Genomic DNA, 16,593 nt, shown 5'->3' on the forward strand with positions numbered 1-16,593 from the left:
TTTTGATTACATTTGTTTGTAATGTAAATACACTTTTTTTTATATCATATTAGTGTTTCACCCAGATGTCTCTGCTCTGTCAGGGTTTCTTTGTTGGGCCATTCAGATTCCCTTAAACTTGGCTTCTTTACAACAACATGCAGTATGTGTTATGCCTGACTCAGACGGATGCGTTGCAACTTTCAGCGCAAGCAACGCAACGCAACTGAACGCACTGGAGCCACAATTCAGTTCGGCAACGGATGACGTCACCCCAATCAAAGTGAATGGGGATCCGTTAACGTTGACGGATCAACGCATAGCAACGCATAGCAACGCATAGCAACGCAACCGTGTGAGCCAGGCAAATATGATCTGGAGTGGCCAAGTCCAGGCCTCAATCCATGAGAGAATTTGTGGCTCAACTTGAAAACGGTTGTTCACTCACAATCCCCATTCAACCTGACCGAGCTTGAGCAGTTTTGCTAAGAAGAACGGGACAAATTGCAGTGTCCAGATGTGCAATGCTAATAGAGAGAGACCCATCCACACAGGCTGGACTGGGCACATCTACTGAATACTGACTAGGAAGGGGTGATTACAATCAATCATTTTTAATTAACTTAGATTACTGTGTAGAGATTTGTTTTCATTTTGACATGAACAATTGTTCTTCTGGCAATCAGCGTGTCAAAAAGGCCTAATTGAATCGACTATGACTCAAACATTAGAAGGTAGGGTGGCACTGTAGTTGTGACCAGCAGGATGCGTTCAGTCTGTTTCATGTAGTGTCTCTCAAAAAGGCTTTTATTGTATAAGGATGGACAAACATCTTTCTGACCTAACAGTCGTCAGTAGTGGTGAGGAGAATTCAAAGTGATTTTGAAGTTTCAGGACAAATATGAACAACTTCTACTCATGCTGTGTTACTTGTCATGCCTGTGATCTAACCTAACGGTCTCGAATATGTCTTGACCGAATATTTGACAACCTAGTGATGTTCAGCATGTGTATTGGGAAGACTTCTTTATTCCCCAAAAGGCCATCCATCATGGCTCATTAGAACTCTTATTTGACCATAAATTGCCTAGAGTAAAGTGTGGGACACTGTGGGGCAATGAGATCCTATGCCCCACTATGTTACGTGACTTTACAATTACTCCGACACGCTTCTACTAACTAGTATTTGCTCTCTATTTTTAATATAGCCTATAACCTTTAGATATAGATATACACTTTATAATTGATAGGGGTTTTACATTGTATAATATAATAGGGTTTTGTAATGAGGAACTATGCTTTGAGGTGGATGAATATGTAGGTAGGCCTCTGCACCACCTGCCAATGGATCAGCCACCACTGACCATCAGTAAATACAACATAGACGAAAAATGTGGACATTTCGATCACAAGATTTGACCAAAAAGCCAGTATGAGCCATGCCCTAATTGGTGCGTAACTTTGAGATGGTGTGCAATGACTCTATTCTTTTAAAAACCCTTTTTCATCAAGGTCTAGTGTCAATGCCCACTATATCTCATGAGAATCGGATCAGTGGCCTAGCAAGATTTAGAAAACGATGGGGAGATTTGGCTGGCAGATACTAACTGCAACGGATCCATCAATGAAAGTCTTGAAATGACATAAATGTGCTGACTATAGCGCCCACTGGTGGCAGAAATTGGTCAATTTACTGGTTTGAGTCATTTCAACAGTTGAGAATCTATGCACAATTTAGCTTGGACCCCAAATACTAATGTATCCTATATATAATATATCATTAGAAGCTACAGTGGTTGATCCTATATATAATATATCATTAGAAGCTACAGTGGTCAAACACATCACGTCTGTCATCTATAAAAGTGCAGGGGTTTAAATACTTATGCAACTGGTATATTTCAGTTTCTTATTTATTTATTTGTTAGCAGACAAATACAATGCCTATAATAAATTAACTATAATAAAATTATTAAAATAAATTATTCTAGAGCATAAATGTTAACAATAACAATCCTGATTTGGTCAAATATGTGTACGTATCTTTTGTAATGAGCTTCAGTGGGGTTGAGTACATCTGCAAGGTACTGTATGTACTGTATAATACCAAATCGTTTTTTACTATCTCTAGTTTTAAGTTTAACTTTATTTTTTGTTCATGCAAGAACAATTCTCCATTGTTTTAGTATTCTAAGTGTCTCTTACTGATCAACCATGGCTGATTAACTGAGAACATTGAAACTTGAACCTTGAAACAATGCTGTAGAGTTCATAGATAAGCAACAATCGGTCATAATTACAAAAGTCCACCATGTTTCTTTTCTGATCAGTTTTTAAATATATGTGAATTCTGTAATGTTGATCAAGTGCTTTGTTCTTCAGAAAACAGTGTTAGCAAGTAATGCTAGTGTATCTGCAGTGGAGTGACTACAACAATGTCCAGGTTTAAGGGCAGATTGGGCTTTGTGTGTAAGCTGTCTGAATTGTCCATTGGGATATTAAAAAAGTGATATGCTGCTGTTTGATCTGGAGCTTTACAGATCTAGAGGATGAAAAATCAATTGGATGTAATCAAGCAAATTGTTTTCATTATACAATCCATTTAATCAGGAGATGTGCTAATGACTTTCTTTTTCTGTGTTTGAATAAAAATAAACAGAAAAGTGAAATTGGAATGGTCACACTGATACATGCTTCAGTACTGTATGCTGTTTTATGTTATATATAACATATATAGAGAGGTCAGGTCAAAATGTTTGCAGTTAAATGAAATGTAGCAGAATGATTGTTGCTGGTCTTGGTAACGATTCATGTGCTAACCCAAGAATTGACATATAAATAGGATAAAGTTTTTGGATGTGATGTTCCAGTATAACTTATAGTACAGTGTACTATTTAAGCTATATAGTAGACGGTATAGAATTTTTTTTAACTATTTTTAGGTATATCTGTTATTAAGGTAGGTATTGGTTTATTTCATATTAACCCAGACATGCAGACTTGACCTGACCAGTGCCCACAATGACAGATTTCCTCTTATAGTTTCTATAGATCAATTTGGACCACTAAGGTTGCACTAAATATGATCAAGCCACAAGGCCTCTCGCCCTGGTGTGCTACCAGCAAGGGGTGGGTCCCTTTTCATCGTGTTCCCTGTTGAGTTTTATGAGACCTGACCCTGGCCTAATGTTGTTAAATAAAAATGATGGTGATTATTTTTTAATTTGTTGATTGATCAAGGAAAAAAAGGGAAGGGAAGGGGTTGAGGTATAATACCTTCACTGCAAAAAGCTTTGAATTAATCAACTGATTGTTTCATTGAGTGTCCAGACGCACAAATTGAACTATATTCCAGGCTTAATCCAGGATCAAGGGTTGCTTCAATAGGTATTGGTCTGCATGAGTACACAGATCAGCTGGGAGACCACCTGTCAACCCCACACGGGACCATCCTGTGTACAGAGACACACTATCTCCAAGCTCTTACACATCATGTATAGGCTGCATTACTGCAGAAATACACTTTATACTGTATATATCTTATCCCCTGAGTAACTTAACTCCAGCCAGTTCATAACATTTTTATTTAGCTTGTCTGTGAATGCAAGCTTTCGTAATTAGTTTAACCAGTCTTTCACATTGTTTTTATTGTTCATTCATTCATCCATCCATCCATCCATCCGCTGTCCACAGTGATGGGTAAAGGAATCAATTCAATTCGGTACGCATGAAAACCAGGATGTGTCAGATGAATGTCATTCAGGTGTTAAAGTGAAGGCTTCCTTGAAGTGAAACTAGTCATCCTCAGTTAAAACACACGGCTCTGTAGCACTCAGTTGCTTGTCTGCTGTGATGGCATGTGTGTCTCTGTGCAAACACAGTAATGTGAAAGTGTATTTCCCTTCTTTGAGTGCATAATGACTTCTCTTTCCCCTTAAACATCAATACAAAATGCAAGCAGCAGTGTTTTAACAGTTGTGAATTTGAAATGTTAGGAAGACAAGAGGTGGCATTTGTTTGTCCAACTGTGTGAACCTCTTGTGGTTTGATTTGCCTGTAGTTTTATACAGGCAAATATATAGTTTTATACTAATTTGAAGTAATCCAGGAAGAAAGAAGCTGATGGTCTTGTGATCTTTAGGCGGTTAAAGCATCATACTTGTAGAGCAAAAAGGCCCCATGTTTTGTGCATTCTACCAGTGGTCCCAAGTTTTTTAGGAATACGAAATAGGAAAAGAAAGTAGAGAGAGTGTCATCCTTGTGATTGTCCACTCGACACCAAGCAGGCCCCGGAGAAAGCTTTTGAGAAATGGGATGACCAAAACTGTCAGAGTGGATGGATAAACAAGCATTCCTTGTGCGTGTCGGTGGGAAGAGTGGGTCATAGTAACAGCATGCCTAGCTCTTCTCACCTGTACAGAGTGCACTGTTTTGGGAGTTGCAGATTCCAATGCACTTTGCTCCAACTAATCCCAGTGAGTAGCAGCTGCACTATTCAAATGTCCCCCATCTCCCCCACACAGATTCCCTGCTAAATATTTAGGCCATTACAGAGGAATTACAACACATGTTCATGGGATTGAGCATCTGTTGCTTATGCTCTCTCATACATTGAACTGTGCCTATTTCAATGAAATAATACAATTAGGTTCCTTAAGCCAAGGTCAACTGCTGACTTTATTTACATGAAGAGCTAACTCATTGATGAAGACATGACAGTGTTCGAATAGCTAGGTGATGTGTGAAACCTTAGAAAACTATTATTTTACTTTACAGCATTCTAATCTTTTGGTGTGTATATATGCAGTAGATATACAATGATGGCACCTGGTCATGGATTTTAATTTTTTTCTACATTCAAATGATCCTAATCTTCTTTTGTACCTCAGCAGCATTGATTGCAGGAATGGCTGCTTCCTCTCATTTCGTTTGAGAATATGTATGTCATTATGTAGTAGTTAAACACAACAGTAACAAGCAAGCCTACGTGTGACAAAATCTACATTTATATTAACCAAGAGAAGACCAAAAAACAGGTACAAAACTGAAAAACTAAATAATCACGCAACAGATTTAAACTAGAGAACGTACAACTCACAGTACCATTGGTATAAATGACGCACATAACATGCACAAACTGATCCTTCTTTGGATCCTTCCACAGGGATTTAAATAGACCAGGTGACCTCTGCTTACAGCCGGGACACCAATGGAACTGTGCACCTAACCGCGCCAACTGGAAATGTACTAAACACAAATACATGAAAATGTGACGGAGAAGAGATAGAAGGAAAGACAGAAGGAAGATAACGTAACACAGCCCATGTGCACCTGAGACTGCTATTCATTACACCAAAACAAAAGCAAACAAAGAAAACAACGAATATTGCCTGGCCATCTGAGGCGTGACCAGTGTGTGAGCTGGATGAGGGACCCCCAGGTTAGGTTGACCACTGTGTGAGGGACCCCAGAGATGGGCCAAGCACTAGTGTGTGTGAGGGACCCCAGAGATGGGTGAAGCACTAGTGTGTGTGTGAGGGACCCCAGAGATGGGTGAAGCACTAGTGTGTGTGTGTGAGGGACCCCAGAGATGGGTGAAGCACTAGTGTGTGTGTGTGTGTGAGGGACCCCAGAGATGGGTGAAGCACTAGTGTGTGTGTGTGAGGGACCCCAGAGATGGGTGAAGCACTAGTGTGTGTGTGTGTGTGTGTGTGTGTGTGTGTGTGTGTGTGTGTGTGTGTGAGGGACCCCAGAGATGGGTGAAGCACTAGTGTGTGTGTGTGAGGGACCCCAGAGATGGGTGAAGCACTAGTGTGTGTGTGTGTGTGTGTGTGTGTGTGAGGGACCCCAGAGATGGGTGAAGCACTAGTGTGAGTGACACCCTGGAAGAGAGGACAGTGTGATTAAGTGCCATCACTACAGTTGAGTATGTGCTCTGACTGCCGTACGAACAAGCCTGCTCTTTGGCATTGCAGTCAGGGTGCAGGTTTGGTACCCCGTAGACCCAGCTTTGAGACCGGGTGGAGTGCCTGCTCTCTCCCTTTGCTACAAATGAGGTCTCCCTTTGTAATTTTACCCCCCTTTCAAATGTTTCCTCTGTATGATTGTTGCTCTCCAGTGGGGGGTGGGGGGTCGACAGCACTGGTACAGGACACAGAGGTATCATATGGAGTGGATTCACATACATACTTGCATCGTATTACAGGGCTATTTCTGTCTCTGAAAATGAATAGTTTGCCCTGCAAGAATACACCAAGAGGATGTATGTAATAAATATGTTTTGAATGTGTTGTTTACAAGCATCGTAAATCTAGTGCCTGAAATAAGATTACTCAAAATATTACACCCATCTGAAACTTTCAAGTAAAGCGAAATGACACCATTGAATTCGTTTGGCTGCTGATTAGGCTGGGACGTTCTCACTACTTGGGGAGTTGTGCCTTCACCCATCATGGGTATGGATGGATATGGGTCTAGGATGCTCGGCTCGGCTTTTGGGTCTTGTTGTAGTGGGCCGGTTTCAAACACTGATGAATTTGACATCCCTTGTGAATTCCTTAAGAGGGTGTTTCATTAAGGCCTGTGATGTCATGGAATTAGTTCATTATTATTAGACCATCTCCATGTCTGCTGTGGGGTAACTCTGTCAGTATTGGTAGTTGTGGTGTATCTTGCCCATGGTGTCTTGGTGTGTATCCTCTAAAGGCCTCCTAAACAACAGCACCAGGAATTGAACTTCCTTTCCTGAGTAAATCTTAAAAAGTGTCTCATGAGCATCTGCCTCAGTGCTGGTATCAGACATCATATGTGTACCACTGTCTGACTCTCGCTAACACTAACAAGTGACAGAGAATAAGTAGTTGTTCATAATGTTCATAATGTTTGTCACAACATATCAACAAACACATTTATTATATGTTATATATTCACTATTAGTGAGGTTCAATGAAATACCAGTGTACTGCAAACGGAAAGACTGTTAACATTTAAGCTGGGTTTCCATTGCAGTTTTGTGTAAAACAAGAATTAAAAAAAATATTAAAACATTGAAAAAATATGTAAGTATACAAAACCTAATTGCTAAAGGCCTTTTCCCTGGAGTGATGTTACGCAAGTAAAGCTTGGCTTTCTCCTCTCGTGATTCCAATTAAACTCTACTCTCATCATTTCAATTAAACATGGTGATGGATCTCCAAGGCAACGGCCACGTATCAGGGATTTCTGAGGGAGGTCATTATCCGCCCCGTGGATCCCAAACTCATTATGCCTCATCAGACCACGCCATGTTTTTGAACGTGTAGCGTCATGTGACATGCGAAATGTTTTCTAAAACACTGATATTTCAGTTTTTTTTTTTTATTCTCGTTCCCATTCATCGTTTTTGTTTTGTTAACAGTTTCAAATTCTGCATTAAGCAGGTTAATGGAAAACTGCCTATAGTTTAACTTTGTATTTCCTTGAAAGATTTCAGTTCCTCTCATAGCATGGCAAAAATCCATTAGATAAAATGTAAGCCATGTTCCATCTCCATGACTTGCTTCACCGTGCATGATGTTGTTCCAGTGATTCAGAGCCAAGCCATAAGAGTTCGATTGATACACACAGAAGGGGAGGGACATGCAGTGTGGTTTAGAAGTCAAGAAGCCATCGCCAGTCCAGGGATGAAATGTAGAGCTAACGTGGAAACAGAAACATATAAAGCAGGTTGTCACCTGAGAAAGCATGAACATACCCCTGGAAATGGCAACACAAATATTTTAAAAGAATATTTGACCAAGAAGAAAAGGCCCAAGGGCCCTGACATCAATCTCATTGAGCACCTGTGCCACTGGTCAGAGCTCTAGTGTGGAGGAACTGAGAGCTTTACTGGCCGACACTTTCACCACCGCTGTTTAAGACACTGGTTGATTCTATGCCAGGCGTGGTCAACATTCTGCAAGCTACAAAAATGGAGAACTGAATACTGAAACATTGTAACACATGGCTACATATTAAGGCGTTTCATTTCATGGAAATTGGTTACTAAAGTGCTATAGCAGCAGCTCTGCTCAGTTTGACACTCCCATAGCTTTTGATTTGCTTGCCTTCTAATCTCCGATAGTTTGCTGCAGTATGTATGGTAGTTTTACCAGAAGAAAAAATTGTAGTTCTAGTTCAGTGATATTATTGGGCTAATTAAAATTATGCAGTTTATAAAACAAATGCCATCCATATACTGTTTTAGCCGAGGTTCCAGCCTTCTGCCACCAGCACTGTTTTAATGTCACATAATGTAAATTAATCCTGAATTCTTATGTTTTAAAGGCTAATTCATTATTAGAAACCCCTTTTGCAATCATGTTGGTGCGTTTGAAAACTGTTGTTTAAGGAAGCCCTTTTTGGGGTACATGAGTATCTGTAGCATCAGGACTTTTCAGGACTATTATTGTTCTCAAAAATGAAGGCTATTCCATGCAAGAAAATGGCAATAAACTGAAGATCTCTTTAGCTGAGTTCTCCTTCTGACTGGGATTGTTATTAGAAGTCCACTCCAGCTGCAGGCTCCATTGATCAGAAATCAGAATTAGTTGTGTTTTCCCACTTGCACCACATTCTTCCCAGAGCAGTGTACGCCAGTAGTAATCAAGAGACACAGAGAAGAGGGAGGTTCCAGGTGGATAAAAACATCAGAATCTTCTCTAGTTTGAGAAACGGATACCTTACAGGTCCACAACTTACAGTTTTATTAAACCGTACCCCGAAAACACCTGTATCAGCAGCAGCAGCAGTGAAGAGGCTCGAGAATGCTGGCCTTCTAAGCAGTTTCAAATCATATCCGAGACTGCCCGATGAGACTGCCCGATGAGACTGCCCGATGAAAGGAAGACTAAAGAAGGTCAAAGGAAACAAACACTGAGTGGAATATGATTGTCAAAATCTTATAAAATAGACGGACAAATCATAGTTGAGGTGTTTGGATCACAGAGGAGGAGTGCTGGTAGAGTATGTAATTTTTACAGAGTAAAACGAATCTTTAACAAGAAATTGTAAAACGGAGTTCTAGCTTAAGTGCATTGCCATGCCATGCCACTGTGGCTGGTGAGCCAGGGCCCCAAAGCACTGCTCCAAATTAAGATCTATTTAGGCAGAAAGCAGTCAAGCTGTAAATGCTGCAAATGGAGGATCCTTTGATGAACGGTGTGCCACTGTTTTGAGGTATGTTTGTTTTATGAGCAACCCCTTTGAGTATCATCTTCAAATTCATTTTGATGGAATATGGTCATGTGAAGGACAGATAAACACACCTGTTCAGAATTGAATTGTTCAGAAATGGCAGGTCTGGTACAATTCCCAGTCCCTGCATCCCAATTGAAGCATACACATGACAGCTCTGTAACTACACAGTACTGGTTGACATTCTTCAAAAGAACATCACTGATACAACCCCACCCCCTTTCCCAGAATCAGCTCCCATAACAGATGGTCTAGCCACACAATGGTCTGTCACAACAAATATCTAACTACATTTCTCATAATTGTGTGTGTGTGTGTGTGTGTGTGTGTGTGTGTGTGTCTGTGTGTGTGTGTTTGTGTGTGTGTCTGTGTGTGTGTGTGTCTGTGTGTGTGCAAGCCTTGTGTGTCTGTGTGCAAGCCTTGTGTGTCTGTGTGGAAGCCTTGTGTGTGTGTGTGGAAGCCTTGTACACCGGGAATAAATGAGTGTGTCTATTCTTTGTTCTTCTGCTGCGTCTGTAATTATGCCAGCATGAGACTGCAGAAGTCAATTATGATTGCTATTTCAATGTCCCTATTTTAAAAGGGATCAATCTGAATGTTTTGTTTATTTAATAGAATAAGATTGTAATTGTAAGAACCACTACTGACATTAGCTGATTAATATCAACAATAATAATAATAATAATAATAATCATAATAATCGTAATCATTTATTTAGTACCTTTCTAGCAAGAGCCCAGAATGCTTTCCATAATGTATACAGCAAATAGGATTAAGCGTAACAATACAAAACATAACATTCACACACGTTATAGAATATGATTAAAAGATATTAGGTCATAATGAATATGCATCCACATAATGACTATTAGTCTATTAGGGAGTTCAGCAATCTAATGAAACAGAGGAGGTTTGGATGAACACTGAGAATAGGGTTTGGGGAGATGATTTTAAAAGTCAGCACTACCAAACACTTCAAACTCATTATGATGATTATATTAATAAAAGTATTACAAACTCATGATCTGAGTGTACTCACCAGGCCTTACCCATGTGTCAGTTCAAAATAAATATTAAAAAAAAAATATATTAAACAGAAATAAAATAAATCCAAATAAAATACCTGTAAGTGAAACATTAAACAGAGCAAAGGTATCGTCGTAATTGTTACACAGTAGACATTGCTCTGGTGCCCACAGGGGCCGATGATGCAGTGGACACTGATCTGGTGTCTGTAGGGGCGGATGATGCAGTGGACATTGCTCTGGTGACCACAGGGCCAGTCTGTAGGGGCCGATGATGCAGTGGACATTGCTCTGGTGACCACAGGGCCAGTCTGTAGGGTCTGATGATGGCCTGACTTGCCCCTGTATCGCTTGGTGGTATTGAGGGGCTGTTAAGAGGTCTGACTAAAAATCATGCATTTTTTCAGTGTATGATTCAAAATAAATTGGTCAGAAAATCTGTCCTGTGCTCCTTATAAATCTTATTCTGGAAATAAACGTTTTGTTTAATAAATGATAAAATACAAACTGTGAACATGATTTTCATCGAGTGTGTTTATGTCTGTTAGACTGCTGCCTTTTAAAACGGAGTCAGCTCCTGGTTCCACCAAGGGGTACAAACTAAAGCACGTGTTTTATCTGCTATTTTGCTTACGTTTCTTAGACACATTTTCTCCATCAGGATATATTTAGTTTACTAAATGTGGGTGCATGTTCACCTATAGTGACGATGGGAGCCAAGGTGGCAACTCTGACACATCAAGGACACTTTGAGGGTCGCTAATTCCACCACCAGGTCACCTCTCACAGTTACATGGGCAGGGTTTAACACTGTATGCACTAGAAAGTAGCTTAGATTGAATTAGACAACCCTGGTCTCTTGATCCTTTTAATGCACCCCCTTCTGTTGCGCCAACATAATTCAGGGCGAGTGTTTCAAACGGTGTTTAAGATCAGCTACACAGTTGTTTAGCAGTGTGGACAGACTGCAGTAATGTGGTGGAAAGTAAGGCTTTGTGAGACACGCCATTACGCTTGCTGCCAAAAACGTTGTTACCAAAAATGAGCACCTATAGACACAAATACAAAGCAGAGTAGATATCAAAATCCATTCCCATCATGTGATAGCCAGTTACCGTGCTCATAAAGTATACAAAACAGCATACACACTAAATCCAAAAAACAGCACAGGTTACGAAGTTGAATGCAAATGTTGGTATATTTGAACAGCGTGTATTTGAACAGCATGTGTTGACAAGGCTGTGGCATGGGTCTCCTGAGATATGGATGTCCCTGGTCCGTAAGGCTATGCAGTATGGAGATGTGTTCCTCCCTCTGATTAATGGCACCTGCTCATCTTAATGTTATCTGCATATGAATGCAGGTGGTCTCTATTGATCCTGCTCCTCCTCGTGGCCCTCGGCTGAGTTCTCCTTCTGACTGGGAGGATTGCTATTAGAAGTCCGCTCCAGCTGCAGGCTGCATTGATCAGAAATCAGAATTAGTTGTGTTTTCCCACTTGTTTAATGGGACTGTCAGAGAAAGAGAGAGGAGTGAGTGAGTGAGTGAGTGAGTGGGAGAGAAAGGGAGAGGGATGGCATTGGTTTCGAGACAGGAGAAGATACTATGGGCATCTGTATGAATGTAAGCTCTGATTTGGAATAGTGTTAAGGGATAAAACACACAATAGCTTTGAGTACATGCACCATATGCCCTGGACTGCTGCCGAATTGTCCTGCTATGAAAATGTAAAAGCTTTTAGTGGCTGGGCAGAATGGTCACATCAGTGGTCTCCCTTGGACAGTAGAATACATTTTTGCAAATGGTGTTGAATTGAGTAATTGAAGGGGAAGACCTCGATTTTGATTTTTTTTTTTGTTGTTTATTTCTGTGTGTGTTTCGACTAAAACCGGTTGGAAGTGTAACTGTATCTTTGAATCTGTGTCTGAAGGTAACCTGGTGACAATAGCAAATACTCAGAGCAAGATCACACTTGGAGATTTTCATCATGTCCCTTTAGAAAGTTGTCTGGTAAAAAAAGCATATAAATGTCTCGTATTCAAGTGTAAGTAACTGTACTTTTAACTGTTGGTGCCATGCTTCCCTAAAAGGACATGTGGTTCCAACATCTCAGTCAGTCATAGAGGATCCACGAGTCTGGAGGTGAATCCACTCCCTATGAAACAGAACCCAGAGGACTGCTCCTGTGGAGTGCCCTGATTCTCTCCGCCGTAACATTGGACATTTAGCTGGATCTAACGACAAAGGACAAATCTCTACCTGTGTGTCCATGTCAGATACGCTTCTTTAGGTGGCCTCTGTAGGCTCTTTAGGGGGAGGGGAGGGGGAGGGGGGGGGGGGGTCCATCCTGTCTGCATATGTGCAACACAGTTGAAATGAGAGCAAGCTTTCAATGTGCTCCATCTGCACACTGCACTGCTCTGTTGGTGAGCCCCACACACACACACACACACACACACACACACACATATGTGCTCACACACACACACTGCATTAGCCTCAGTTGGTGGAGACTGGTGCACCAGATTAGTGAAAGGAGATTAGAGCTACTAAACCCCTTACAGTTTAATTATTTCTGTATGTATTTGTGCACATCAACATCCCCCTCATGGGCATTTCACTAAACACCTGCCACTCTATTCTATCACAGAGAGAGAGAGAGAGAGAGAGAGAGAGAGAGAGAGAGAGAACACTAGATCTATATTCACCTTCTCTATTCTAAGAGAGAGAGAGAGAGAGAACACTAGATCTATATTCACCTTCTCTATTCTATCACTGAGAGAGAGAGAGAGAGAGAACACTACATCTATATTCACCTTCTCTATTCTAAGAGAGAGAGAGAGAGAGAACACTAGATCTATATTCACCTTCTCTATTCTAAGAGAGAGAGAGAGAGAGAGAACACTAGATCTATATTCACCTTCTCTATTCTAAGAGAGAGAGAGAGAGAGAACACTACATCTATATTCACCTTCTCTATTCTATCAGTGAATGAGTATAATATAATATTAATAATTGTATAATAATTGTCAGACTTTATTTGCATTTTTATATATATTATATGAGAGAGAGAACACTACATCTATATTCCCCTTGTCTATGTATGCTATGTTTTACTTAGTGTTTACCTACCTACTGCAAATGTGTATCTTAACAGCTGATACATTGAAGAAACTATTTCAATTCAATTCCATTTTACATAGCACCACAAATAATGAAAGTGATCTCCAAGTGTTTTATAGACCACAAGTCTTAATCATCTGGAGTTGGCTATGCCACCGGTGGATGGATATTTTTCTGAAATTATTTTTCTAAACTGCTTGAAACCACCCAGAGAACCCTGCAAGCTTTTTCGTCATCCATCCATGATAATAGAAACCCCAATCATCAGATGTATACAGTGCTAAATTCACTCATCAGATGTATACGGTGCTAAATTCACTCATCAAATGTATACGGTGCTAAATTCACTCATCAGATGTATACAGTGCTAAATTCACTCATCAGATGTATACGGTGCTAAATTCACTCATCAGATGTATACAGTGCTAAATTCACTCATCAGATGTATACAGTGCTAAATTCACTCATCAGATGTATACAGTGCTAAATTCACTCATCAGATGTATACAGTGCTAAATTCACTCATCAGATGTATACAGTGCTAAATTCACTCATCAGATGTATACAGTGCTAAATTCACTCATCAGATGTATACAGTGCTAAATTCACTCATCAGATGTATACAGTGCTAAATTCACTCATCAGATGTATACGGTGCTAAATTCACTCATCAAATGTATACAGTGCTAAATTCACTCGTTGTTTGTAGAGCTACATGACGAATGTAAAACTCACACTATGGACAATTTCAGTCTCTGAGTCACAAAGCAGTTCTTGATAAAACATCCGGTAGCAAGAAGACCCATTCATATGATAACTCTCTAATAAATGGGTGGTCGTTGTTGGTTCGTTTATGGACGCCAGACACATGAAACATGCTCCCTCTGGCTCCTTTTACCACAAATACATTTAGGTAGTTCTACAATGAACACGGACGATACCAGGAAGGAGACAGCATGCTTCTGCTTTTCTGCTGATAAAGTTCCGGGCCAGATTCTAGAAAGCCTTCTTTGTGTGAAAACAGAGGAAGGAGCACATTTGGTATTTTTAGTTGTAATCAGATAATGAGTGAGTCATTTGGTTCATACATATTTACTGTTTATTAGCATTGATCATAGTCAATCTAGGCTACGTGGCTTTTCAGCCTGCTCGTATTCTGTGCTTGACTTAAGGCTAGGATTTGGGCACTATGATGGTAGTCTCAACCTTCAGGTGCTGCAAACCCAAAATCTGATCACTTCTTACACTATTTGCTTGTACCACTACAAGTTGAAATACCATATTGCCTTTTATGCTCACCCTCAAATGCGCAACGCTGAAATGCCCGTCAATCAAGGGCAGAATACATGGTGTTTACATATAAAATGACCAGATGTTGGTATTGCTCCTCGTGAAGTGTGTGCCTTCATAGCGTGCGAAATCTAGACTTAAGTTAAGGGTCGATGAGTAGACTGAAAGTTAGCAAGCTAGTCGACTGTTAAAGCTGTTTTTGTTAGCTCACTAGTTTTAGTCAAAAAGTCTACCGTGCACTCAGTTGGGCCTTTTTACCTCAGAGAGAGATACTCAAGATTTAGTTTGACCAAATGTGTCAATGAGCAAGGCATGCTTGTAACCACATAGAGAGTTTACTCTATGGAAGCAGCAACTCTAACTGTTCAGGCTAACAGAAAGACTCAAATGAAAAAGACAGAATTTGACACGAATGGTATGCAGGGCATCTCTGAATAAACACCTTGTCCAGCCTTAGAGCAGGTGGACTGAAACATACCACCACTTCCTCTTTCACCAAAGACCGGGTACACTAAGATACAGCATTTCAGAAAAGACCATTGAACGATTAGGGATTCTTCCTCACACACACACACACACACACACACACACAGAGAAACCGAATTTGTTGAAATCCTCAGGTGTTTTTTTGAAGTAGCTCCCTCCCTTTGGGATAGAGCTGGTGTGGTTTCTTGTTGCTACATACTTTGTAAATGTTCACCAAAGACCATGGCTGGAATGTTCCCGTCAGTGTACTTCAAGGCTGCATTCTAATCGGCACATGTTGAGCATGGAAATCTCCTTCTCACACTGGACCCCGTGTCTTAGGAGCTGACGTACTTGAGCTTTAGTTCCTCCTGGCATCAAATCCCTGTGTTTCATATGCTACTGCTACTTCTATGTGTCCTCTGAATGGGACTGGTTTAATCATTTTTTCACCCCTTGTAAAAAAAATCAATATTTAATCATACACATAATCCCTTAAACCTAGAATTTTCCATAGTTCCCCCCCAGATAGAGTAATTTATGCCATATCAAATAGAGATGGATATCCATAAGAACGGGATTAGAGAGTAGCGGAGGTATGGAGGGCACGGGTGGCTGTTTGGGGAGACTTTACACGTTTGATCACAAGAGCGATTTAGAGAACATCAAAGAGCCGGTAATGGTTGGTTACATTTCTTATGTTATTGACCAGCCATAACAAGGTCTTTGCACATAAGATTGGACGAGTTTGATTATGTATTGATTCTGGAAGTACTGTGCTTTTGCAGGTGTATGCATGTTATTCAGCAAATTAACTGTGTCCTTTTTGTTTTCTTCTAGGACAATGAAGGACAGACAGCGCTACACTATGGTAAGATCATCGTTAAACATTCAGTTTCATGAATATAACTGTGCATTGCATTGTAACGTTTTCTCTCTCTAGGAATGTCTTCAGTGATGACACACACAAATGATATTGTTATCATAATTGTCTCATGCAATTTCTTGTGAGTCTCCCAATGATTGGAGGCTTAACTGTGTGTGAGATAGATCAAGTGACTTCAATGGAACACACTACGCACAATGCAGGAGAGACCCGTCGGAGTCGCTGTTTTCTCTCTTTGGTGCTTTTCATCCTGTACGTGTGTGTGTGTGTGTGTGTGTGTGTGTGTGTGTGTGTGTGTGTGTGTGTGTGTGTGTGTGTGTGTGTGTGCATGAGAGACCCATCGGAGTCGCTGTTTTCTCTCTTTGCTGCTTTTCATCCATCAGTGTCGCTTTCATCCCTCCCCTTCTCCATCTCTAGCTCTCAGTTTTACGCCAAAGATTGCCTGTACGCGCGTGTGTGTGTGTGTGTGTGTGTGTGTGCCTGTACGTGTGTGTGTGTGTGTGTGTGTGTGTGTGCATGAGAGACCCATCGGAGTCGCTGTTTTCTCTCTTTGCTGCTTTTCATCCATCAGTGTCGCTTTCATCCCTCCCCTTCTCCATCTCTAGCTCTCAG

The 16,593-nt window shown here is 40.6% G+C and overlaps 2 protein-coding genes across 2 annotated transcripts in view; both read left to right on the forward strand.

Annotated features, from left to right (window-relative positions):
• Positions 1–16,593, forward strand: part of LOC105908717 (chromatin assembly factor 1, subunit A (p150)) — a 134,686-nt gene that overhangs the window by 31,025 nt on the left and 87,068 nt on the right. The gene's annotated exons all lie outside the window — the stretch shown is intronic.
• Positions 1–16,593, forward strand: part of LOC116222116 (acyl-CoA-binding domain-containing protein 6-like) — a 37,630-nt gene that overhangs the window by 19,035 nt on the left and 2,002 nt on the right. Inside the window, exon 6 of the mRNA XM_031574935.1 lies at positions 15,936–15,966. Within this exon, the coding sequence (XP_031430795.1) occupies positions 15,936–15,966 (31 nt within the window). The remainder of the gene's footprint in view (positions 1–15,935; positions 15,967–16,593) is intronic.

Source organism: Clupea harengus, chromosome 10, assembly GCF_900700415.2.
Source record: "Clupea harengus chromosome 10, Ch_v2.0.2, whole genome shotgun sequence".
Classification (NCBI taxonomy): Eukaryota; Metazoa; Chordata; class Actinopteri; order Clupeiformes; family Clupeidae; genus Clupea; species Clupea harengus.